The following is a 27,500-nucleotide window of genomic DNA, read 5'->3' on the forward strand; positions in this document are numbered from 1 at the left end:
GGCAGAGGCTGTCTGAGGATGCTGTCACCTTCCCAGTCACGATCTCTTGGCGATAGATCCATCTCTATCACAAGCGGCCTCCCCCTGTCACCTGTCACATTCGGAATGGCAACTCCTCCAGCAACTCAACCGAAGAATTTTATAACCTTCACACCATAAAACCATCAGTACCAAAGGTCGAAAGAAATAAAAATGATCAATTCGGTACATTACAGATTCATTCCTAACGACGATTAAATTTGATTAACATTTTCTGAAAATAGAGGACAATAATGGAAAAAGTCTACAATCATGGACCAACAAGTTTTACATATGAATGACATCACACAATCCTCTATATCAGAGCACAACGACAGCCTAGCGAGGAATCATTGCTACAAAATAGAAACGCAGAAGTGGCAAAACACAGAAGATGGGAGTAGAAGCAAACTACGGATAAGCATGTCGACCATTCGAGGATGGCGAATAGGGATAGGTTAGGAATAGGAGTTGGAGGGGTTGTGGGGTTGGGGAGTGAGGTTCGAGATAGCGAGGTAGGAGTGGAATGATTAGATGAGGAGCGAGGGGGGGAGGCCGCCGAGAGAGGCAGTTTAAGGACAGGAGGCATCAGCAGCAGCAGCAGCAGCAACATCATCCAAGCCAACCATATGGTTTGTTCCCAGCCCAAAAAGATGCATGTTGCCAGACGACATGTCTAAGATGCATGGAGGTCCCAACAAAAGTTTAATTACATGTCCTACCAGGAAACGAAAAGCTGTCTCCGGAAAAGGGAGAGGGGGAGGGTGGATTGGTGGGACGTGGGGAGGGGGAGGGGGAGGGGAGGGGACTGCTGTCGTCATAGTGCAAGGGGGAGATCTTAGACAGAGAGAGAGAGAGAAAGAGGGGGCACAAAAGAGACAGGACACTTGAGCCAAAGAGACAAACAAATGGTCAGTCGACTGTCTCCAACAGACAGCCGAGCAAACCATAAAATTTCGTCCCCGGTCCTTCCTTCCTTCCCCTCCCAGTCTCGTCTTGACGCGAACCTTATCATCTATAAAATCTCCAATGAAACTTGACTTCCATTAACCTTAGCCTTAACCTCCTCACATCACAAGTGGCCAATCTTCCAAATCTAATCAAATCTGGATACGTTTGATCGAAATACGACATTGAAGACGCTTCCTCAAAAGGCATTAACCAGAAAAGATGACAAATTAAATGTTACAACAACGCTAAAAAATTAAAATCACAAATCAAAATTATTGTCGTGATTAGAAAAACAGGACACTGAAGATGTTTCATCAAAATAAAAAGATCTACTGTAGTGTGAAAGGTCATTCAGAACAAGCAAGCACCAAAATGCATCTAGCGATAAACTGACGTTCTCTGGATGACGAACAACAATTTATTGTCTGAAGAGTATTAGAATTGTTAAAATATGACAAGTCTCGAATCAGAAATCTTGCGCTGCGTCTAAACATTCTGCGATCCGTCAGACTCCTAGTAGCGAAAGAGAAGGTGCCAGAGCGCTCAGTAGGTACTTGGGAATCTGGAACTACTATTTCAGTAAGTAAGTGGTGGCGCGTGGAGCGGCTGCAATAAATTCAGGTTGCGACATCTGAAGAAGCAACAATAACAGACTGCAGCCTGACAGCGCAGGGACAAAGGGGCTTTGGGGAATAGCTCTTAAACAAACTCGGTTAACAGTAGTGGAAAAGTTCCTCTTTCTCGTTCCTTTTATGGATACTCCACTCTCGGCCACAAAACAAACAACATTCAGGAGACCAAACTGCATGAAACGCACTTCTGACGGACACTGCCAAAGCTTTCTCGCAAGCACGAGCGAAACTGACAATATATACATATGACTTGCATTTTAACTTCACACACGCGCACACAGACACAGACAGACACACACACATATATATACATACATATTATACACATATACTATATTACATACATATATATTATATATAATATATATATATATATATATATATATATATATATATATAAATCATTTTTTCCCTTTCACAAAAAGACAAACAAAAGGCTCCTCCAATTCCTACAGTCAATGCTGGATCAAGAATGAACACTCTTAAGCAGAAACCTTTCCACAAGATTATCTACTTCAAATACCTTCATAAGAAGTTTATCGATAAAGTATGACCTCTAACACTAAGTAGATCCAGAAAAAAAATATACAAAGTGGGCAAGTCCTTATATAATCATTCTCTAAAATGCCGATATAGGGGTAAACCCCTTGCAGAAAACTTCATTATCAGTTCATTAACAGAACGTCAACCAATCATTAACGCAATAATTTCACTTGCCTCTACATCACATGCAAATCATACACGTGAAGGCCCCTCGGTTCCATAACCTCTTCAAAAAACCCACCATTATCAAAACACGACCAAGTCTCTTCAAAAGACCCTGATTCATTCCTTCGCATAAGTTCAAATTTGTACTAAATTTATCCTGCCATGCCATCCTTTATTCATATTACATAAAATGACCATTTTTTGTGTGTGTGGGGGAGAATGCAATTTCCATATACAACAAGACTTTGCTTCCATACCAGGGGTTGATTCAATAATCCTTTCTTACATGTTAACTTTTACTTTCACGGGCACACTCCTTCCTTCCCCCATAAGTCTTTTACACACACCTACTGCCTTCCATGTTTCTCCACCTGTGTTACTCATTTCTTCTTTTGTCCTGCAGTCACTATTACAAGTACTTAAAAATACTTATTCAATAAGCTAAACCACTTCCATTCATCTATACTAGAATCCACTGATTTGTCACTTTCATCACACGGCTGTTGAATAGAACATACTGTCGATCCTGACATTCTACTCCTTGTTTAAATCTATCATCATTATTTCCCTTTCACTCCTCTTGTTCATCAGTCTTAACTACTTCCTCAAAATACTGCCACACGAAGCAATTTACCTTGACATGTGTTTCAGTATCGGAGCATTTCGTATTCTTCCCTCAGAAACTTCTTCCTCATTGCAAGCTTAACGACTGAACTGAATCAAATAATATTAGGTTCAAACAGACACGAATAAACCCTTCAGTTGAATGCTCAATCTGCAGAAATTTTGTCCAGAAGGGAAGCTGCCAATCTTCATCTGCCAAACTGCGCTAAACCCCAGACACTGCTTATGAATTAGCAAAAGATTTGTGCCCCATTATAAAAATAAATATCTAAATAAATAAATATGCTAACAATACATACACCTTTGGGGATTTGATATGAATAGCATGGCGACCATAAAAAATAAATTGTTCATGGAATACGGAATATACGTAGGTATCTCCGGACAAAAGCAGAGATCCAAGATGATATCAAGTATGCCAAACGGACAAGCAGAAAAAAAAGCTACAAATATACCAGGAGAAACTGGTCGTCAGTGATTTCGTTTTGAAATGAAGACATTTCCCAGTGAGTCGTGTCAATTCACGCTGCATTCAGCAACTGGACCCAAATGCATCTCTGAAACAAAAGGCCGAAGAAACGTGAATTCCTTCTCCATCTAATTCAGTGTGTCCCGATCGTACCAGTGGAAATGGCGAGTGGGCATAAGGTGAATAACAGCTATGGGCATCGGGCACACGGGAGAAAAAAAAATAAAAAAAATAAAAAAGGGGGAATGAATGGAGATTGGTGATTGCTGGCCGAAATGAGAATAAGAAGGTGCGCCGAGGGAGGCAAGAGTACCCTGTCATTAACTTAAATTAAACCCATTAATGGCCCAACAACCCTTACGCAACGACACTCGCCCCCGCCCACCCCCACCCCCCCTCCCACCCCCCCCACCCCCCCCCTCCCTCCCTCCTTCCTTCCAGTGACCATCTCCATGCTAAGTGTGATGGACAGAGGTGGTGGTGATGCTGATGGTGTTATGGTATAATGGATCTCTCTCTCTCTCTCTCTCTCTCTCTCTCTCTCTCTCTCTCTCTCTCTCTTTGTACTCCTTGTGTGATTCCTTCCCCATTTCGCCGGCCGAGGTGTTTTCCAAAACGGAAAAAATACAGGCAAAAAAGCCTATAAAAGAAGAAGTCGTGACCAGCTAACGGATTTTTTGTATAATGGTCCATCCCCTAACGATATCGAGGGAACCGCAGGAAATACCCGAATTCTGTCCACTGATCCCCCGTTCCCCAGGTCCCCCCGCATGTAAACTTCCTACCCAAAATCGTTCATCTGGACCCCAGACCCAAAACTCTCTCTCTCTCTCTCTCTCTCTCTCCTTAAAACATCCATCCCGAGCCGGTCTAATTCGTCTCTCCTCTGCACGGGCGCTGTATCAGAAATTCTTCGTCCCGTTCCAAAAAGGAAGGCTCTACTGTCCTCTGAGTTTCTCTCGGTATCTTTATTTAAATGACTACCAAGAGATCCGTCTCGTATTGAAACTTGTCCTCCCAACCTGTAGGAAACGGAGGAGAACAATTTCGTATTCGAATGTTGGGCCCATCCGACGACCTCAACCACAAGCCAAGGTTTACGAGATGGGGGCGGAGCTTACGCAGACTGTATGGGCGGGGCCAACTCGGTGAAAAGGGCGGAGCTTTGCTCCAATCAAGGTGGGTGGGAAAAGGGTCTTTTCGCCCACACGAGCGCTTCAACATATGTGGCTGGAGCTCTGTATTAATTTTATTGTTTACGATATATATATTTTTAAAAATATATATATATATATATATATATATATTATATATATATATATATCTCCACACACACAGACCATATATATATATATATATATATATATATATATATATAGTAATATATATATATATATATATATATATATATATATTATATACATATTTTTTATATATATATATATAACTTGAGAGAGAGAGAGAGAGAGAGACTTGATGTCTGGTCAGTGAGAAGAGCACTGTAAAAACAAAAGATGGAAATAAAGGAATGATTATCAAAATGAAAACTTCGCCTTCCCCCACCCCCCTGCCTCCATTCAAAACCTCTGCCCCCTCCTGTTTCAACGGAGGTTAGTCGAGGTTTTACGATTGGTCAGTATAGGAATATCTGTAAGTTAAGGTCAAAAGAATATTTTTAAAATTCATGGCAAGTTCCACCATTTTTTGGGTGTTCAGCTCTCTGCTCACTGCCTCTATCAGTTCGTTCAAGTATAGCCTTATAATTCTCTCTCTCTCTCTCTCTCTCTCTCCATATACACAAATACACACACACACACACACACACACACACATATATATATATATATTATATATATATATATATATATATATATATATATATATATATACAGTACATATATATATATATGTGTTGATTACAATGAAATAATATGGAAAGCGCTACTAATCTTACGCCTGAGCTTCCATCATCCTCTACAAAACTCCCAACAGACGAATACATTAATGATCCTTGACTTCAAAAAGTAAAAGTTCAGCTAAGATAATATTAATCCTCTTCCATTGGTAAACTTGGCGCTCTGAAGTTAGATAACATTAAATATTCCTTATCATCAAAGTATAAACCTTAATCAAAGAACACTTTCATTCTCCTTTATTATACACCTGCAACGAAGTCAATATTGGTTTTCCTTTACTCTTCTAGTATACACCTTCATTAATCACGCCTTGATTCGAAAGTATACCTTTAATAAATAGAGACTTTGATATGACACCCTGGTCGTTTTAGGGAAGCAGGTCAACTATATATGCGGTGGAGACAACTATAGTCAGGAGAAATCGTTTTTCCTTCTTTATTGCAAAAAAACTATATCTTGGACACAAACTGACTGCTACTCTGAATCCGACTCCTTTCTGACGTCCATATAATGAATAGGGCAAATAATAAACTCAAATGAAATCCCAATCCCCGGGCAAGTCGCCTCGCCCCTCAAAACACAGGGCAAACAGACACCTACAATACAAACACACCCCTCATTGTTGACCCCTGGATCGGCCCCAGTACACACGCACAAAGACATACTGTACGTTACGATCTTGACAATAGCGCACACGACTGCGTGAAATCTCAGGTCGACCCCGCCGCTCTCGCTTCAATGGCTGGCTACTCGAACACATCAACTCTCGGAGGAATAACCCTCACGATCTGCCGAAGAGCTGCGCTCATACACAAGGTGGATCTTCGAGTCTTTCAATGTGGATAATCATTTATTATACCCGCCTGCCGGTTACGCTGAAGAATAAATGTCAGACTCGCTTCCCCTGACGTTGTTGCGTTTACTAAACGTTGTCATTAGTTCCTTAACCGAAAAGTATCGCGTACTGTAGTGTTTCAATGTATGTATGAATGTATGTATGTATGTATGTATGTATGTATGTATGTCTGTCTGTCTGTCTGTCTGTCTGTCTGTGCCTTGCCACAAGCTGAAATGCTTCATCTAAGTGAAAAAAAATAATACAAGCCCGATGGTGTAAAAATATATCAAGGTTGGAACGAAACGTTTGAGGAGATCTAATGAAATATAAGAATCTAAAGGTCAGGAGGGTTATTTATAGGCGTGTAAATGGAGTGAAAATATGAACTACAACAGCCGTGTATGTAGTATACCGTCTTAATGCACTTAAATGCAAAAAGCTTGTTGCAATGATTATCACGCTGTCGTTATTTATATCCGAAGAAGCTCAACGGTTCAAGAATGAAGGAGTGATCATAAAATCAAAACATACTTCCTACATAGTATATCAGGTCCAAAGGTCTCTTTGAAACAAAATGATGTCAATAATCAGTTTCAGTAAGCAACAAGAACACCAGAGTATTAATTCCAAGACTTGCACTGGTCTGTATCCTTAATATTTGGTCAATAAACTCGTTTAGCTTGACCTGGTCTGAGTTTACAAAATAATAAATGAATCCCGAATGTTGTCGTCGAATGAGGCGGCGGAGAATGAGCCACATACAGCAGTGAAACCAGTGAAATGATGACCAAGACTGCCTGGGTGAATTTGGCATCTCAAGGACCTGGCAACGCTGCCAGAGTAAACGAGGCAGACGACCACCTGAACCACCATCCCTCCATGATGCCATGCACCCACCTTACGCCCATGGCATCGAATTCTCCACGTCTGATACCTTCCACATGGAACTGCTTATTCCCCACGACATTTGTAAGGCAATGCACATCCTCACGACTTTCAGAAGGCATTGCAGATTTTGGACAAATATCACAACAAGGGGTTACAGAATCTCACGACATTCATGAGGCACGATAACAGATGACTGTCATCATTTCACGCGGCACTTCAGAATTGATGTGATTTTGACAAAGTTCAAGTGTTTCACAACTTTGAAAAGCACCACAGGATTTTTTACAACTTTCACAAGGCAGTGCTGTACAAACATTTACAACTTTCATATGACATTACATATGTTTGACAACCACCGCGTTGCATTTATCTGTTTACTACTTCCACGGGGTAGCGAATTTTTTTCTTTTCTTTTTTTGACGACTTGCACAAACAGCTACATTTTATGATTACTTTAATAGGGCACTTTATTCATATGATGACTTGCATATGGTGCTCCCATTTTGTATTGTTTGCAAATGGATTGTACATTTCATATGAACTTCACAATGTGATGCTGTTCGCTTCGGCACTTTTCACAAACCACACCTTATTCAAGACAACTTTCATGAAATAGTTTTTATGATTTTTATACAGCACCGTAGTTTTTTTTTTTTTTACATCTTTCATAAGGCACTGTGCAATCTTGACGACGTTTACAAGGCACTGCATTTTTCTGACGCCAAAGCACTGCAGTCTTTGACGTCTTACAAGTCATACAGATTTTTTACCTCCTTCTCAGAGTACTGCAGCTCTTGGAACTTTCATAGGCACTGCGTGTTTTTCAAAACTTTCACCAAAAGGCTGCAGATATTTGACGTGTTTACAAGGCACTAATAATTTTTGAAGACTTTCACAATGCACTACAGATTGCAAGTCTGTCACAAAACACCGCACACTTTTCATTATCAGCTAATACAATTTGTCAAATAAAAAATTTCACGCAATGTCATCTTGAAAATTCAACGGCTCTCATGGTTAGGGCCTAATTTCAGGTAGAATCGCCTAGGTGTGACAGGTTATTAGAAGTATCTGGGGCGGAAGATTCTGAAATGCTCTGAAATGTGTTGAAATTATGGAAACCATTGGAATTTTAAAAACTTAGTGGGAGTCCGGTTCACCTGATTAGCTTAAAAGGTGGTCAGGTTCGCGACCTGAGATATGGATTCATCATCTACCCCTAGTTATTTTAGCTTTACTGCTTAACCCAGGAAAACCGAAAACCGCAGTGAAAAACCAGTAAAACGCCAGACATTTTTTCAGCGAAGGTACTCGTGTCTCACTTCCTTCCACCCAGCTACGGTCAAAGTTATCAATAAACAACCAGGTACATTACTGAAAGCCTAGTTAGGTCAACAGATTCATAGAATCATAACTATACCCTCAATTCCTCTGCCGCGTCTGAGAGAGAGAGAGAGAGAGAGAGAGAGAGAGAGAGAGAGAGAGAGAGAGAGAGAGAGGTGGGGATGGGGAGAGAGTGAGGGGATGAACTACATTATAAAGGTTTCCCGTTGTAACACAGGAGACGGAATAAAGTAAGTGCAGAATGACAAGAATCGTTAAGAATTTGCGGAAGAATGAGGAAGAAAAGGACAAAGGACACTATTTCCTGCAGTAATCTCGTGTCAAGAAAGAATGATTTCTTAACTACGATCCTCCGAACAGCCTTCCCCCCTCTTCATATTAATCAAGCACTCTTCAATCCCACGTGATGTTACCTGTTCGGGAACTATGATCCGCCAGTTAAAACTTCCATAATGCGTTCACACGGACAGGATAGAAAAGATAACGACAAAAGATATGGTATTCGACGTTTTAATCAATAATTATGGAAATAATAAGCGTAAATAGTAAACAGAATAATTTACTAGTATAATAATATGAATACTTGGTGCAAAGCATACCTCTGCTATCATCATATCAAGGACTGCTTACTTAATCCACTGAAATTGGTAAAGATCTGCATGGAGTCCCAATACGATATTACATAATACTACTAAAACTACTGAACAGGTGGAAACCACATGACCCAGATTCAATATCATGACTTCAGCAATAAAAACGAATCCAACGATTCTTTCAGTGATTTTGGCTAGAAAGGAAAAAAGCCTACGTTATATTTCTTTCGGGGCTCACACTGAGGTGTCTCGTAGGTGGCGCTTTGGAACTTTCCTATTACGTCGTTTATTTACAAACCCTTTAATTGGAGAGTGTTAATTTTTCCATGGTCAAAGTTCGAAAAATAATATAAGCAATAACAATTCAACGCCCAATTAAGGTAAGTAAGTAAGTAAGTAAGTAAGTAAGTAAGTAAGTAAGTAAGTAAGTAAGTAAGTAATAATAATAATAATAATAATAATAATAATAATAATAATAATTCATGAAAAGTATGGTTGTTTGTGAGAGAGAAATAAACTTGACTTCGGTACTACTTCCCTGTCTGGACATCATTTATTCTCTCAACTGGTAATCGCTCAGTCGCTCAGGGTAGCAAAATCCACTGCTGGATAAAGAGTGAATTTTGTACCGCAGCGAGAGAGAGAGAGAGAGAGAGAGAGAGAGAGAGAGAGAGAGTCAACAAACAAAACCCTTCACTCTCCGAAAGTAAACATAAGAAGAAAAACACTGCCTTAGAATCACCGCCCATACAATCCCACAATCCCGGGTCAAGCTCATTCCTCAATTATCCACCTTCCGCCGATACACCCACGTGGCTTTAAACGCTAAGTTTCCAACACTGCCACAGCTACAGAGTGCTCGAAACTTGTATCTTCATTAAAGTAAATACAGCTGTACCCGACGCCAATGAAAAGCACCTTTTCCTATGAATAAAGTCCACTCCTCTCCATAACGAAGTAAAGATCTTTAGCTTTAGCTCAATAAGCATCTTTCTTTCGATAGTCCGACGATTACATCTTTTGCTTCGCCAAATGAACATCATAATCCTCTCCTTTGCCAAATGAAGTCAACCTTTCCCTTGCTTATGTAAACTAAATTCTTTCCTTAGTAAAATCGAGCCTTTAGCTAAATGAACAATTAATCTATTCCCTGGTCAGACGAGAAGTACCAACTTGCACTCAACTAAATAATACCTTTCCCTAATTAAATAATCAGTGATTTCCCTAATCAAGTCAACAGCACCCACTTAATTAAGAAGAATACATCAACGCACACATCCTTTCCCATACAAAAATGAACAAGCTTATTTCCTTGATTGGACCTTCCTTAATTACGATCAAGTTTTCTGATCTCTAATGAATAAAATCACTGCACAAAAATAGCGACTTTTTTCACTACACACGTGAGAATAAATATTTCGCTGACCACTGCTATTTCTCTAATGCCAGCCCCTAAGATGAACGAACGACTTCCTCAAAACATATCACATTGGATGTACGTACTGGGTTAATAATAATAATAATAATAATAATAATAATAATAATAATAATAATAATAATAATAATAATAATTCGTTATGCATTTTCGGATTGCAGCATTATCACTTTAAGATATATGGATTAAATCTAAATCTATATCAGTTATTACATTTGTTTCACATTCCCTAATAACTCTAACTCTAAAAGGCATCTGCTAAGCATCCATTACAAGGAGGAGAAAAAAAAGTCCAGAACCGAAAACTCTCTAAGTTGACAAAAAACAACAATAAACCTCACTCAGCTGAAAGCAGCATATCACTGATCTGCTCATCACAATGTAACATTAACTATTTTTTGGTACATATTTTTACAAAAGAGACAGTTTTGGGATTACTCGTGCCATTCCTCAATGCATTATTTCAGTAATAATTAAATAAACAAACTAATAAATAAATAAAGAAGAAAGAGAGAGATCCCTACTTGACAAAATCGTTCTTGACGCTCATGTGACAACTTTCCTTCTCCATCTTACAATATAAGCAAAGCTAACTCAATCAACTTTCGATCAAGATCGAAGTTCACGAATCTTTTCCAAGACTTCCATAACCAATTACAATACATATAAAATGTTTATCTTCGTATTATCATGTCCATTAAATAAGCATAGTTGTTTCACGTAAACCACGAACAGATACGTTGCCACCGTATATCATGCCACAAAGGAAAAGCAAGAGAGAAAAGACGATGAAATAAAAGGGAGAAAGAGACGAAGCCTCTCTTCGTTCGCGCAACAACTACTACAACGCATGAAGGAAGGCTCCGGAGCGCGGGGCAGAAAAGGGATGAGGTGTTAGTGTGACGGCCCCCTCCCAGCCTTCTGGCAGCCTATGACCGATACACAGGCTATATGGTAATATCAGCCGACGCCTTTCCAATCAAGAATTTTGACTTGGACTAATATCTGATTACTTATCTTGAGACGAATGGCGGAAAGGAAGTTCACACTCTACAGTGCTTTGGACTGACTATTTGAAATAGATTTATTGGGACGCGTATAAATTGCACGTTTATTTTCATTTGCCATCCATCTTCAGTTTCATTCAGCAAAACACATGTCACGTAGAAGTCTTCTGGTGGTGAACTGGAGTTATTGGAATATAAAGACTACAATACCAACATCTACTAGGCGAGTTAAGAGGTGCAGGTACTGGGATGCGACGTAAGATACGACCCTTGTTTAGTCACAGTTAAACAACGAACAATACAATAGTGTCAGTCTTCGCTAAAAACAGGATATCTATGGTCCTTAGAATTCTATCAGGGATCAAAACCCAACTTTGGATTTCTGTAGACGTTAAGTAGTAAGGCCAAACATTTTAAACCAGTGCGCAGAGAGAGAGAGAGAGAGAGAGAGAGAGAGAGAGAGAGAGAGAGAGAGAGAGAGAGAGAGATCAAGCTAATGATATTGTATGATGGTGTGTGGTATGAAATTGCTCTACATTCATATGAGTTTTTACCTCTCTCTCTCTCTCTCTCTCTCTCTCTCTCTCTCTCTCTCTCTCTCTCTCTCTCTTAACGGGGCAGCTCCTAACTACCGGAGCGCTTAATTCACAGCTTAGGTCAACAGTGGCACACTGGGTTTTCAAGAAAACTATTCTGACACAATTACGAATAAAATAACTAAAAGCAAGGACGCACATTGCTTTTCACCAGTACTGGAGTTGTCAGCAATTCCTTTGTTCTAAAAGGAAGTACATACGACAATTAATCAATGAAAGGTGAATCTCCTAAGGCCCCTTCAATTGGCACGCAATCACTTCTCGGGGACAAACCAGTCGGAAGATTCATGATTCATGAGATAAGGCAGCATGTGTCCATTCCAATCTCTCTCTCTCTCTCTCAACATTAAGATATGTACCTGGTTATTAGATTATTGTGAGGGTGGTAAAATAACGTACAAAAGTGACAAATGCTTTAAGATATATGCCGTTAAATTAGGGCCTTTAAAAGAAGAAGAAGAAACAAAAAAAAAAAACTGGATGGCATGGATGAGGTAATCCTTACTTCATATGGGTGTAGTCACTCATCTCTCTCTCTCTCTCTCTCTCTCTCTCTCTCTCTCTCTCTCACACACACACTAGTATGTATACAAACACAGGCTTTGTGTATGCGCGCAGAGAATCTCCAAGTGCGCCTCAGCCTCTGCTAAAGAGTTGGTAGTAGAGCTATAGATCTCCCATAGTATCAATCATTCTCAATCATTTACACAATGTCTCGATATTTAATGGAGAAGCGATATAGACGTAACCCCGCGAAGAAGCGTGACGGGACGGGCAGAACCCCTGGGCGGGCGCCCCGCGGGCCACATTGCATGGCCTGCTGCCCCCTGCGAATTCATCGCCCCGGGAAGCTTCACGGGACAACCGAATATGGACCTACGGTCCCCAGGCCAGAGAGACGAAGACATGACGACCCAGTCTGCTCCGAGGCCAGCGGACGGGAAAGTGACACCAATGACCAGGTGTGAAAAGAGGAGAGATTGCCTTGCGCGGCGACGGCGCTTCTGCCCGACCACCCTCGTGTCTCCCCTCCCCTCGTCTTGTCCATCTTAATTTATGAAGAATATAAGACATGATACCGGCTACACTCGATTATCAATCACATCTACACCCTTCAACCTTTTACAAGGGCGCATACCAATGCAACAAAAGAGGCACACATATATATACACCTCTGAGAGAGAGAGAGAGAGAGAGAGAGAGAGAGAGAGAGAGAGAGAGAGAGACTGGAGAAGTGGGTGAAGCAGTTGTATATAAGGTATATCAGCAAATGACTGCAAAGATTTATGTCATCCCGATGACCGTTTTCGGGGGAAGGAATGAATTCAAGTGAGTTACAGCAGCAACGAAAGAAACCAAAACAATTGTCAAGAATATTGAAGCTTCGTAGGTGACAGAAAAAATATTTTCATTCAAGAAAGCGAGACTTCCAAACAGACAATCAGTGGATTGTTTACATACAATCTTCAGATAAAGAGAGACAAATGTGTGTGTCTCTTTTATGTCACTTAATCGTACAAGTATGACCAGAGTACGCAAAGACTTGAAAGTCTGAGCAAATGGCACAAACAATAGACAAAATCAGCTCCCCATCTCTCTCAAGATGGTCAATCGAAAGTTGGGGCAGCTCTTGGAAGATCGTCTGCCGGAATTTGTCTTTATGCAAAGTGGGGACTGGCAGACGGGCCGAGAGTGACAACGGACGCCAAGCGAGTCTGGGCCTTAAAACAGTGAGACTTCAGGTTAAATATCGCCTGACACCCGCAAGCTCCGTCGACACCCGATGTAAAATTAATCATGTCGGAGTTATAAAGAAACACATAATCATACAAATGTGAAGTCGGCGTCCTCTTTAGCTAAAGAGACAACCGGCGCCCCTTGTGATTATCTTGCCCAGCGTCCTGAAGATGGGAAAACTGCCTGGTGCTCTCCTCGAATTCAACGCTCGGAGGATAAAATGTCAAAAAATTATATCCTCAATCAAACTTACCTCCATTTAAACAGGAAAAGGTTAGGAATTAGGAAGCATTGGCGTATTCATGAATGCGTACATAAATCTGCCCACGTACGTGAATTTTTCATGTGTATCTATACATTTGATAATGCCACTCGAGTAAAACAGTGTAAGAAAACAGTAAAAAGAATACCAACTTTGAGAAAATACCAATGCATCTGTCTTTAGATAAATATTCCTTGACTCAAATTCTTCGTAGAGAGAGAGAGAGAGAGAGAGAGAGAGAGAGAGAGAGAGAGAGAGAGAGAGAGAGAGAGAGAGAGAATGTGGAATTAAATTTGGAAATACAAATTCCCTGATTCAGTATATTATATAGTATCATCCAGCAATCATGCCTATACATTCTTCGACTCGAGTCTGGCACTCTAGGACATACCAACATTCCAGTAACCGTTCTTGTTTGAATAATTTTACATGATGTTCCATTCAATCGTTCGTGGGATAGAGAGACAAAAGGGAAACAATAATCTAAATCAGTCAGAAGAATGACAACCAGTACACAAGTGGCACCGATATCTCTATCTGTCACAGATAATCATTCCAAGATCTCTGATCTCTGATCTCTGACCTGGTCATTTCTTGAAACTGCGAATCCACTCTACATATTTTTATCTGAGTGGGTGGTCTATTTCTCAACTCTCACACTACTATTCCACCCGCTACTTGGGACAGACGGCAAGATCCAGTTATGAAATTCGACGTAGTTCAATGGCGTTTGATATAACAGAGACTTTAAAATCACCAGGAATAATGGAGATTATATATTATATATATATATATATATATATATATATATATATATATATCATATATATACAATATATATTATATAACATATATACATATATATATATATATATATATATATATATATATACATATATATATATATCATATATATATATATATATATATATATAATATACATTTCTCGTAATTTTGAATAATGTTTGGGTATGTAAAAGCAAATGAAGCTAGTTCTTATTTGGTATCCTATAGTAATACTTCTGTATAAAGGTTGTTTAATCAAAGATGACGTAGTCTGCAGCTATAAGCCTTATAGCTATAAGCTATAAGCCTTATAGCTATAAGCTATAAGCCTTATAGCTGCAGACTACGTCATCTTTGATTAAACAACCTTTATACAGAAGTATTACTATAGGATACCAAATAAGAACTAGCTTCATTTGCTTTTACATACCCAAACATTATTCAAAATTACGAGAAATGTATGTGTATATCTTAACATAAGACTCTTCAACTTGGGAAGGTGTGCACCACAATAATACAGTCTTTTGTATAATATATATATATATATATATATATATATATATATATATATATATATATATATATATATATATAGAATATATGCAGAGGGAGAGACTATTAAAGGTGTACGATATGATTTTGATCAACAAAACACGACATGTAACAAAAGGAATGTTGGGGGAATAGCAATTGGATAAGACAAGAAAGAAAGATGTGTGGACCAAGTGTTTATTATATTTACGGCAATTTTGAGAAAGAAGGGATAATAAACCTGAACGGGGCCCCTACGGACCTACAGAACACCATGACAAATCTTATAATGAAGAGTCCTCAGTCGCTTGAAGTACAGAAATTCTATGCAGCTCTTTTTCTTCGTGTTGCAACACCTCCTTCTAGGAGTTAAATAGTCATTCTGATTTTTCCTTTATAGCAAAGGATGCTATTTTACATATGCATAAACACAGCTTTAAATTGGGATATAATGGAGAAGTAAAAATCATGAAAGTTCAGAGCTCAATTTGGTTGCGAGAGATATATCAAGTAGGGGGCTGTGGGGGCGGGGTATGAGGTCAGGTTCTCAACATCTCTGGGTACTCGAGTTCACCCTGCAATTTGGTATCAATAAAAATGGAGGCAAGGTAGGATAATTTCACCCAAGGCTGAGATAATTACTGCCTGAGTCTCTGCAACGTTAACCGCAAGACCATCTCGCCCTGTGTCCCTTTCCGCTGCTCACCTCCCTCCCTCCCTCCCGTCCCTGCCAGTCATCAAGGCAGTCGGATCTTTTTATTTCCCCCTTTCTAATTCGAATGGGGTCGTGGCTCCCCCTCCCGTATCTCATACCTACGACCTTCCCTCGTCCCCTTTTCCACCATTTCCCTTGTTCGAGGAGTCCCTTAATGGCCCATTCTCTCCTCCCAATCCTTTCTTTCTTCACAACCAGACCTGCTGCCGCTGCATGTCTCCTTCAGAACTGGCCACCGTTATTCCTAGACTTGGTTTCCTTATTATGACATGAAAATGATCTCTCTCTCTCTCTCTCTCTCTCTCTCTCTCTCTCTCTCTCTCTCTCTCAGTTAAGAAGACACTGATTAATATGGTTACATAGAAGAATGGGTTGAAAATGCATGTCTCTCACGAGCACCTTCCCAACAGAAAAGTGGGATGGCTGCTTCAAGGAATCATTTTTAACCATTTCCCATTTTCATAAAAAATATTTTGATACAAAGGCGCGTCTGGTCTAACACTAGAGGCACCTTCCCGTCATTATCTTTTATATAGCTTTGGCCTTTTCCCTTCAATGTGTTGTTATTATCCATATGCTTATACCTTCTGCCATCTTAACTTTCGTGTGGTCTCCACATTACGGTCATCATTGCTTCTGCTGTTTATCGCATTCGTGTCCACTTCCCTTTACCTAGGCCCCCAACCCCCTGCTTTGGGGGGAATTGTTGAGGGTCTCCCATTACCTTTATCTGGTTCCTATTTCCCACCTCTCTCTCTCTCTCGTATACTACCTGCAATATTAAGCTTTCCTCACCCTTTGTTTTATATAGATTGTCATTCTCCTTAATATGCACAGAGATATTAAACTTGCGCGTGCGCTTACACACACACACACGTGTGTGTGTGTGTGTGTGTGTGTGTGTGTGTGTGTGTGTGCCTACTAGTTTGACTCCCACTTTCAGCGAATTCAAAAACTTTTCTCCGAACATAACACAAAATGGCAGATACACAAATTAATAAAACAATAAAAGGAAATACCTAGAGAGAGAGAGGGGAGGAGGGGGGTGTGGGGGGGGGGGGGGGGGGGGGGGGGGGGGTGGGGGATAGAGAGAACATAGATAGAGAGAGAGGCGTATCATCATATCATCATGTCGGATTGTTTTTTGTTAATGATTACAGCGAGAGACGGCAAGAAGGAGAATGCGTTCCGTACGTAACAGTTTATGGCCGAAGGTCCAGCGAAATGACTTCTAATTGTATACAAGCACTATTCAAGAGCATCTACCTCTGATCTTGCCTCTCTGCCACATCACCAGCACACAAGCAACGCCTTGCGTCTTTACACAGGGCACTAGCTCTCTCACTTTTTTTTTTTTTTATTATACAAATCGAGATCCATTGCCATTTTCTTTCTGTTTCAAATTATTTCCTTATGAGGATCACTTCACACGAAGGCACAAACTAGCTTGGAGAATCTTGTCACGTCTAGGGAATTAAAAAAAAAAAGTTTCTTTTTGCTGAGTGATTCCAGGTTCCAAATAACATCCTTTTTGACTGCTGAACGATTTCAACTAATGCTCACTTTGCACGATGTTATTTTAAAAATGGCTGGAGTATTTCTGTGACTCCTAGAATATGTCTTGTTTATTTATTTTTTTTCCTGAATGATTTCAGCTTCTGAAGATCGCTTTGTTTGAAAGCATGTGCGGGAGAGAAGAATTCGTGTCTCTTCTACGAAATGAAATGATTTGCTTGCCGGGTGATTTCAGCTGGAGATTGTCACATCACACTAACTACTCGGATAATCTTGGTGACTTCCACAAGAGAAATCTTTCCTCTTTCATCTGAAAGTTGAAAGCTACCTTCTACACAAAGGGGATAACATCCTTCGTCCTATCGTTGATTCATCAATATGATCTTTTTTACCCTTACAGCACTTGAATTGAGCAATATATACACATCATCATGTGATCAACAACTAATGAAATATAACAAAGAACGTCACCGATGCCTCTATAATACAGAAAATAGGAAACTTGAATTTTGCATTGATGAGCCTTTCAACTTTCATGAGTACGCAAACGAGGGACCTCATGAAACAAATGATTATAACAATTTGCAGTTGCACGTCCTTCGTAACCGAAAATTTATGAACATACAAAAGGAAAAAAGCATTAACATCAGCAACTAAAGAATAAAGAAAAATAAAAAAAAACAGTTTCTCTCATATGACTTTCACACGTAGGCCTTCCTTCCCAATTCTCGATACTGGCAGACCTTCAGGCAAAAAGCAATGAAAATCGAAGATCAAATAAATTTTACGTTTTATTCCCAAATGTACATTCTGTAAATAACTGCCGACGCCACATCACCACAGTTGCTTTTCGTAGCGCCTCTTCCACGCTTCCCTTCCCTTCCCTTCCCCTCACAAACTTGGCGCAGGCAAAGGGCCACATCTCCCCAGCACCCTCCCACTCCATCATTTGTTACAGTCACGGACAACACCGCTGCCGGAATTTCATATCGTGACACCATACACCACACCATGGTCTCCACCCCCATAACACCCCTACATCCCCCACCCCTCCCCCCCTTTTACAATAAACCTTATTCCCACGGCTAGATATACTTCCCTTGACGGCCCATTTTTCGGGGGTTAATTCTTTCAAATTGCAGACAGCCAATTCATCTTTGTTAATAGTGATAAAATACCTGTATTCCACCTTCATCATAACACGTCGAACTCGGAAACGCACACAACACAAATAACTGGTTCGTTTCGTGCGCCCCTCCACCTGCAAAAACATCGACCGTATTTCGACGCCGTAACCGCACTATTAATTAAACAAAGCAAACATACAGCATATGGTCCTCGTCCTCTTCGATTCACTGCTTCACCAACAGACAACGTTACGAAGTACAATAAAAGGCCTATAATTGCTTGTACAAACGAACAGACAAAACTCCACTCCCCGACTCCCAACTAACGTACAAGTGCACTTATAAACATGTACTCGGAAGTTGAAGAACACAAGTAAAACAGTCATAACCATTACTGTTGCTTTGTTTGTTTGAAGACGTCAGTACATCACGCTGCCGTTGTTGCTACGTAAGGAGTTTGTTAATGACCACTGAAACACTTTTGATTGTTGTGTATCTTTAAGCCCACGATGTTGAACTTTTTGTAACAAAGTATTCCACAGGTGGAGAGGTTCTCGAAAAGCCTGGAAAGTATTGCTAATTTATCCAAGTTGCTTTGTCTTCTGAGCATAAAAGTATAAAGAATTCTTCTTGATAAAACCACTTACATAATTCTCACGGTGTGCACTTAACTTCATGCTCGAGTTTTAAGAAAAAACAATCATGAAAACCTCTCAAAAATACCGAGTTACGTGAAGTCTTTGTTGACAATAAAAAAGATGAAAAAATAAATGAAAAAAAAGGAACCCACAAAAGTCCATGATTCCTACCTGTACAAAACTGGCGAGATGATGTTGGTATAAATGAACTATTATAAAAACACTTCCAAATGTCTGTGCTGCGGGTATACGCACAGAAGTTCTTCGTATAAACCGAAAGGAAATTGAACACCCTTGGAAAAATAAGAAATCTGGCAAGGGAGGGATAGAGGGAGGGAGTGAGGGAGGGAGTGAGTGAGGGAGGAGGGTTGGGGGAGAGGGTTGGCACGGCCAGAGGTGGTTTGATATTCGAGACCTCTCACTTAACCTTGCGCCTCAAAACTCTTACCTACCACTGCTTCTATGCTGCTGTTTATGCCATAGCAACCTTATATTATCTAAACTATTTGCCCTAAGCTTTACGGGTTGTCTCCACTATATTATCTGCTTCTGTACAGCAGCCTATTATTACAGGATCATTACTATGAATAGTGGTAGTCTTTTATATATATATATATATATATATATATATATATATATATATATATATATATATATATATATATATATATATATATATATATATATATATATATATATATATATATATATATTTATATATATATATACTATTATATACGCGCACACACATATTATATATATATATATAAATATATATATATATATATATATATATATATATATATATATATATATATAATATATATATATATATATATATTATATATATATATGGATTATTCTAATAACCAAAAAGTAAGAACATTCAATTTACAGAATGAAACTGTCCAATGTTGATACCCAGTTTTTTACTAGTATGATGAATTCCATGAACAATCTCCATAAAAGTGGATGATTCTGATTCTCACTTCATTTTAGTAAGACCGATATTTCCAGTGAACCGAAAGAACAGGACAGCTTAAAGAACAATTTGCTGTTGACTGCAAGCAAACAGTGAAACTTGAACCTTATTCATTGGGCTTCAAGAGAAGGGATTGAGTATTTATATTTTAAAAAATCTACGCAAACGATTTTTCGAAAACGATTCGTTCAAAATAGAGACCGCAGAACAAAGATTGATCTATAACACCAATGCTAAAGAAAAAATAGTGCTGGCAGTGACATGTGGAAAAATACTGAACAATGATTTTCATTGTTCAATATTTTTAAGAGAAAATATCTTTATAAGGGCAAGTTTATATACTATATATATATATATATATATATATATATATATATATATATATATATATACATACATATATATATATATATATATATATATATATATATAATATATATATTTGTATATGTAGGATTCATTGCACTATGAAGTTTTCTCTGAGATTCAAGTTTGCATCAATGAAGTTCGAGAAGGGTCCAGTCTCGTACACCGTCGGAAGAGTATTAGTTTTCAGTGTACTGTCAGTGGGCCATGTTAGGCTTTCCAATGAACCTTGGAGCATTTGATATTGACTGAGCGAAAGAGTAACGAAGATCACAATTCGGAAGATCTGTGTTCGATCCCTGAACGTGGAATGAGCGACTTTGTCCTTCTGATTAAGTTTCAAGTCGGCCGTTGTGGGTCAGTGTGTAGAGAGAGAGAGGTAGAGACTGCCGTAAGCAATAAGCACCCCTTCAAAATATATGTTAACTCATAAGTTGAATACTGAGGGCCTCGATAAAGTACCCCATTCTCGCCTCCACGGAGAAAATCCTTTTATAAAAAAATTTTTCTCTTTCTCTCTGATATGGTTTCATTAAATGAAACCTGAATATACCATAATTCTATAACGACAGCTGTAACCTTTGTTATAGATTTAAAGACTTTTCTATCAAATTCTTAATATTTACAATATACTGAGAGAGAGAGAGAGAGAGAGAGAGAGAGAGAGAGAGAGAGAGAGATTTACCTGTGGCGAAATTAAAGTTCTCGGAATAAAACAAAAGTAAGGAAAACAGTCGTTCTGTTTAGCCTCATTAACATGCATACATTCCCAGTTCAGGGTCAACCACCCTCCCCCCCCTCACCCTTGCCCCTCCCCCCCACAGCCCTCCAATACAACCTGGCCTCCACATCTGACATTAAGATTCACTTCAGTCATTTCATGAACGACTTCCTCCCTCTATGTATTCATAGCTACGCAAATTAAAGCCAATAACAAACAGGTAAAAAAGTCGAGCTTTCTGTACAACGTAAAATGCGTATAAAGCCATCAACTATGACCGACAGTTCTCCAGTAGCTCCCCAGATGCAGTAAAGTCAGGGTGCGTCCCATGGCACCGAAAGTGTTGCCAGATGCACGATCTATGGCTAATTCTTAACCTTAGATAATATAAAAACGTGTTTGCCGATTGGAGGGTGGATGATCAAAATACCAATTTGCAGCCCTCTAGCCTCAAAACGACAACTTCAGGTTAAATGCTGGTCCCCACCATGAACACGATGACGACTGCAACCTTGTCTCCCAGACAAGTCATCACAGTGCAAATTGATAAGCCTGCTTCTAAATAATTATGTGAAATTAGAACTGCCTTCGCCTCATTTATCCATGACAGTCATGAAAGCCTCTCAGCGGCCTCATGACTACCGGCTTTAAATAAATGTCTCATTGCATATTTTGAGTTCCTCTTCTTTGTCTCGGCTCTACGGACGACCACAACCATCGTTGTTGTCACGCCAATATACAGCAATGACCACATCATCCTTCCTCAACGAAAGGATGAAGTCAAATTCCTTTCTGTTTTCTTGACCAATGGTCTCGTCCTTGTCTCCCTCCTCGATCCCTTCGGTTTCCTCCGCCGCTCAAGTGGATTTTACGCTTTTCTTCTTCGAGTACTCTTTTTAGTTCTAGTTACGTTGAGCGTAAACATTCAAAGATACTGTTATTTAATCGTCATTAAGGGGAAGCCATTGAGCGGAGGATGGTTTGGACGGGTTGAAGGAAATTTCCAAAGCGACACCATTATCACACAAGTCGAGCAAAACTTGAATAATTGTTGCGCACATTTTATGTCTACTTACGAAACACACTATATCGATTTCAAGTTTGCATTCTGAACTGAAACACCGTAAAGTGATGAAAATTCAGAGCTGAGTAAATGTGAAAACCTCATAGAATACACACACACACACACACACACACATATATATATATATATATATATATATATATATATATATATATATATATATATATATATATATATGTGAGTGTGTGTGTGTGTGTATGTATGTATGTATGTATGTATGTATGTATGTACGTAAAAAGTCACGGAAGCATCAAAGAAGGTTAAGATGGTATGGGCACCTGATGAGAATAGAAGAGCAACACATGGCAAGAGAGTGCTGGACGTGGAGGTGGATGGAACACGAAGGAGAGGTGAACCTAAGACCAGGTGGAGAGATTGCAATTAGAGATGATATGAGGGAGAAGAGAGTACGGGAGGAAATGACACAGGACAGAGGTAGATGGAAGAGAGACTCATTAAAACGGCGACCCCGAATAGGGATAAAGCTGGAAGAAGAAGAAGAAGAAGAAGAAGAAGAAGAAAAAAAAAGAAGAAGAAGAAGAAGAGAAGAATATATATATATATATATATATATATATATATATATATATATATATATACGTATATATATATATATATATATATATATATATATATATATATATATATAATATATGCGCAATTACCCATGTGGAATCAAACAGTAACAGAGACGCAGGTATGAAATAATTTTGATTTATTAACAATCGACAACTTTAGACAAGAACGAATCTAAAGCTGCCGCATTTTCTCTAAAACGTTTTGATGAACAAAGTCTATGTCTTAAGGATTGATTTTTCTCTTTTCATTCACTGACTTCTACACACACGCGCCCAAAGTAACCACGCTAGCAGCTGCAGTCCTAATCTCTCCTTATTCAAGAAGCAAACGAAACGGTACTTAGTGTCAGTGTCGAATTTTGAGGATTTATATCAAACAGCTTTGTAATAATAATTCGTCAGACCCAAATTCGCAATAAACTTACGAAATTTAGGATTAAGAACATTAACAGCAAGCAGGAATAAACAACTGTTCTTTTAGTAAACAGAAAAACTAACGCATATCAAATACATAAAACCTTCGTACGTTACCTAAAAATTTTTTGGAGGAAAGATATACATGGTGTTCAAGATTATATTGGAAAAAAGAATTATTAACTAGTCTTATCTTTGAGAGAGAGAGAGAGAGAGAGAGAGAGAGAGAGAGAGAGAGAGAGAGAGAGAGAGAGAGAGAATCACCAACCAACAGGTATCAGTGCACCAGTAAGATAATGCAGTCAGTGTCTGTTGCTGGTACTAAACGTCTTTGGTCCAGCTGTGTAGTTTTCTGCTGACACATTTATACTAAAGAAGCACTTGAAGGACATGATACAATTACAACTTTTCTTTTAAGATATTCCTGACGTCAATGGCTGGAAAACACTTTTTTGTTTCTATCCAAACAAAGAGATACCCGACAATGCATGTTCTCTGTTAACCACATCCTCCTCCTCCTCCTCCTCCTCCTCCTCATCCTCGATTCTTTGTTGGAAAAGATTTGCTTTTATGCGGAGAGCTTCCATACAGCACGCACGCACTCTGAACGAAACTTATTACAAACATTTCTTTATGACTTTCTGTTCTATTTGAACCACCTTGCAACAATATTAAAGCCATAAAAATTAATGGAAGATGGAAATGGGCCCCTCCGCAGAAAAAGGATCTAAGAGAATTCAAAGGGGGGAGGGGGTCGTGCCAAGAAATGTGAGGAAAGTAATGAGCTTATATCTAAAGCCAACGACATCATCTCGTTAGTCATCATTACCACCTGCCTTTCTCCTCCAGCAATACTCGAGAATCCAACTCTCCATCTTTTCCACCTTTCGTGGATATACTCCAGCATTCATTCCATTTCACTGCCTCTATGTTGGCTACACTACGAAATAATAACGTCACGTACAAATACCTCACCTATAAGTATTTGATATCAAGTTGCTAATGGACATACTTGTCACGCGAATGAAGTTAGCCTACATAGACATCTAAGAAACATCACAGCCTAGTCCCCGGAAAATAAAAGCCACAACTTAAATATGTCAAACCCCTGAGAGAGAGAGAGAGAGAGAGAGAGAGAGAATGTGTGTGTCTTGAGACTTGTGCACGGCATGTAAAGCTGGTTAGAATGGCCTTTGAAGGGCTTCACATGACCGAACAATATCTCGACTTATCAAGCCCCAGCACAGCTACCTATATTAATGATCAAGGAAAATAGCCGAGAGAAACGAAATACTCATATCATCAATATCCACATACTCCCATTTCTTCAGAATACCCTGGTGGTAAGTTTACCTCGACGAGGCCTTCTTCCCCTCTGCTATGTTATGATAGTGTATGTTTTATCAGAGCAATGATCACTTGTAGCATTTTTCTCTCTTCCTCTGTAACCCCGGCTGCGACTCAAAACAGTCGATTAACAACCAGATACCAAGCACTCAGCTAGATTAACAGAGGCACAAGAATGGATGAAGATGCACCAGTAGAGAATATCTATAGATCGTCGAGCCCCAATGAAGGTTTCTTAACTGACTTTATAAAAGATCTATTAGATGAAGTGCGATTTGTCTTTGTAATGAGACCACTGGTCGGCAAAGGTTGACCAGCGCTGATTGGCATTCGCGGAAGGAAGCAATTCCGTACAAAGATTCTGATGTGTCAATGAAGCGGGACAGCCTTAAGACACTGTTTAACTTATTTATATTTACAAAAAGTTCTTTTTTGAACATTTCCCTATTTAATTCACCTTGATATCCTTATTTTTGCGAACTTTCAATAATCCGCTCTTACAAACACTTTCAATTCTCTTTAGTAGCAGTATTTTCTGAGAGAGAGAGAGAGAGAGAGAGAGAGAGAGAGAGAGAGAGAGAGAGAGAGAGAGATGAACTACGGAAAAAAAGTCAGTGAATGAACTACGGAAAAAGTCAGTGCGAATCATACGGTCTGGAGCCAACAGGAGAAAGCGCCGACTTACCTCTCTTTTGCATGAAGGAGAAGAGATCGTCCAAAAAGTCCTTTCTTTTCTGGTCATCGCTGAGTTCATACAACTGAAAAGATATGACAAAAATGTCAATTTCTTCAATCTACCTCACGGTCACATAGATGTAGGGATATCAATAGTAGCTACACATATTAAAATTTCATCATTTGAAAATCACAATTTGGAAACAAAATGGCGTACGTATTCCAAGGTATCATTCAGACAACATCAAGCATATACTACGCAGCTGGTCACATAGCACATTCGTAATGTTAAGCTTTCTAGAGTACCTCTAAATTTCAAACAGTGGTAAACAGTCACTCATCCTGTTAATATCTATAAAAGAATCGTTCTCTGCCCAATCTTACACTAGGGCTCACTTACCAAACCCAATTAGGAAATCTAAATCAAGACCAAATGTACAGACTGATCACGGAGCATCTTTCAAAGAAACTATACTAAGGTAGGGACGGTATACATTACTACACCACTTGATATATAGACTCTTAAACTTAGGTAAACTGAAATTACACCAAGACTACCGATGAGACATTGACAGTCAAGGCATCAGCTATTAAACCTTAATTTCCTTAAATAATATTTAGAAGCAGCGCTTTACAATGTGTCTGTGGGAACCTGTAACGTAATTAACAGTCATCCTGCAACAATAACATAAATGAGAGGGGGATTGTGTAGGGTATTTTCCAGAACCACATTCCGTTATAAAAGTACAAACCTGCTGAATTTATGGCAATAACAACCTGATCTTATGCATAGCAGGGTTTCCTGCTTTTTAAGTCAAACATTTATTAACAAACAAAGATTAGTGTATAATTGTCATGGACCAAGGTTCTGCCGCCACCATAAAAGAACAGCAATTCAATCAACTGTCATAGTCACAGAAAACACGAAGAGAACCCAGAAACCCATTAGGGGAAATTAAACTCTGGAAAATGTGACCCACGTTGAACCCTGTTCGGACGAGAGGACTTCAGCTAAGGCATGGGAGGGAGTATATAATCAGGCATGGGCATCACATGGAGCCTAGGGATGCCCAGGGCATCAGCGGGAGAATACAAGTGCTCTGAACATTCCCCCAACGATTGATAGGGAATTCAACTGGATAGGGCATGGCTGGGTACCGGGCTGTTAGTGGAGGGATACAAGTACTACAAACACCTCCCCCTCCACCCCGAAACCTACCCAGAGGGAACCACAGGCTGATAAATTGGCGAAATAATTACCATGATATCAACATTACTGCCACCGCCCACCGAGAATCCAGCGGTGTAGGTTTAACCTTTGATTAAACTGCCAATATATTACACTCAAGTTGACGCCAGTGGAGGGCGTGATGACGCCCACAGGGGTGGACGTCATGCCTGCCAGCCACCAGTCAGGTTTATTGCATAGCAGTTTCCAAATGTTACGGCTACGTCAAAAAGCTCGAAGGGCTTCGTCGATGGGTTGGGCGTCATGGGAACTGAATGTGGAAATATGTGTCGTCTTCCTTTGAGACAACAGTACTAGGAAGTACGTTGCCTCCTTCAGAGTTCAGGAAGTGGATGGGTATCATTAGGTCAAGGCAGTTTTCTTAGAAAAGAAACTGGATCCCTGACATTAAGGACACAACATAACGGAGAGAGAGAGAGAGAGAGAGAGAGAGAGAGAGAGAGAGAGAGAGAGAGAGAGAGAGAGGTTTAAAATACAAGAAAATAAAATGCAACAACTTCAAAATATTAAATCACCATCCATTATCAGGGTCAAATACAAAGACTACATCATTAATTCGGGTGTGGTCTCGATTTACGCAGGAACCAAAGGAGAGAGAGAGAGAGAGAGAGAGAGAGAGAGAGAGAGAGAGAGAGAGAGGGGGGGGGGGGGGCACGGGTGAGGGAGGAGGGAGCCAGCCGATGATAAGAGAGGGTGGGAGAGTTGGTGACGTTTACCTGTAATGGGCCAATCACACCGCATCTTCAACACTTGA

General features: G+C 39.5%; 1 protein-coding gene across 6 annotated transcripts in view; it reads right to left on the reverse strand.

The window, feature by feature from the left end:
- Positions 1-27,500, reverse strand: part of LOC135226565 (AT-rich interactive domain-containing protein 3C-like) — a 337,603-nt gene that overhangs the window by 73,334 nt on the left and 236,769 nt on the right. For all 6 annotated transcript variants that reach the window (XM_064266245.1, XM_064266246.1, XM_064266243.1 and 3 more), the window contains one exon: positions 25,508-25,580. In XM_064266245.1, coding sequence (XP_064122315.1) covers positions 25,508-25,580 — 73 coding nt within the window. The remainder of the gene's footprint in view (positions 1-25,507; positions 25,581-27,500) is intronic.

Source organism: Macrobrachium nipponense, chromosome 14 (genome assembly GCF_015104395.2).
Source record: "Macrobrachium nipponense isolate FS-2020 chromosome 14, ASM1510439v2, whole genome shotgun sequence".
In the NCBI taxonomy this organism is placed as follows: domain Eukaryota; kingdom Metazoa; phylum Arthropoda; class Malacostraca; order Decapoda; family Palaemonidae; genus Macrobrachium; species Macrobrachium nipponense.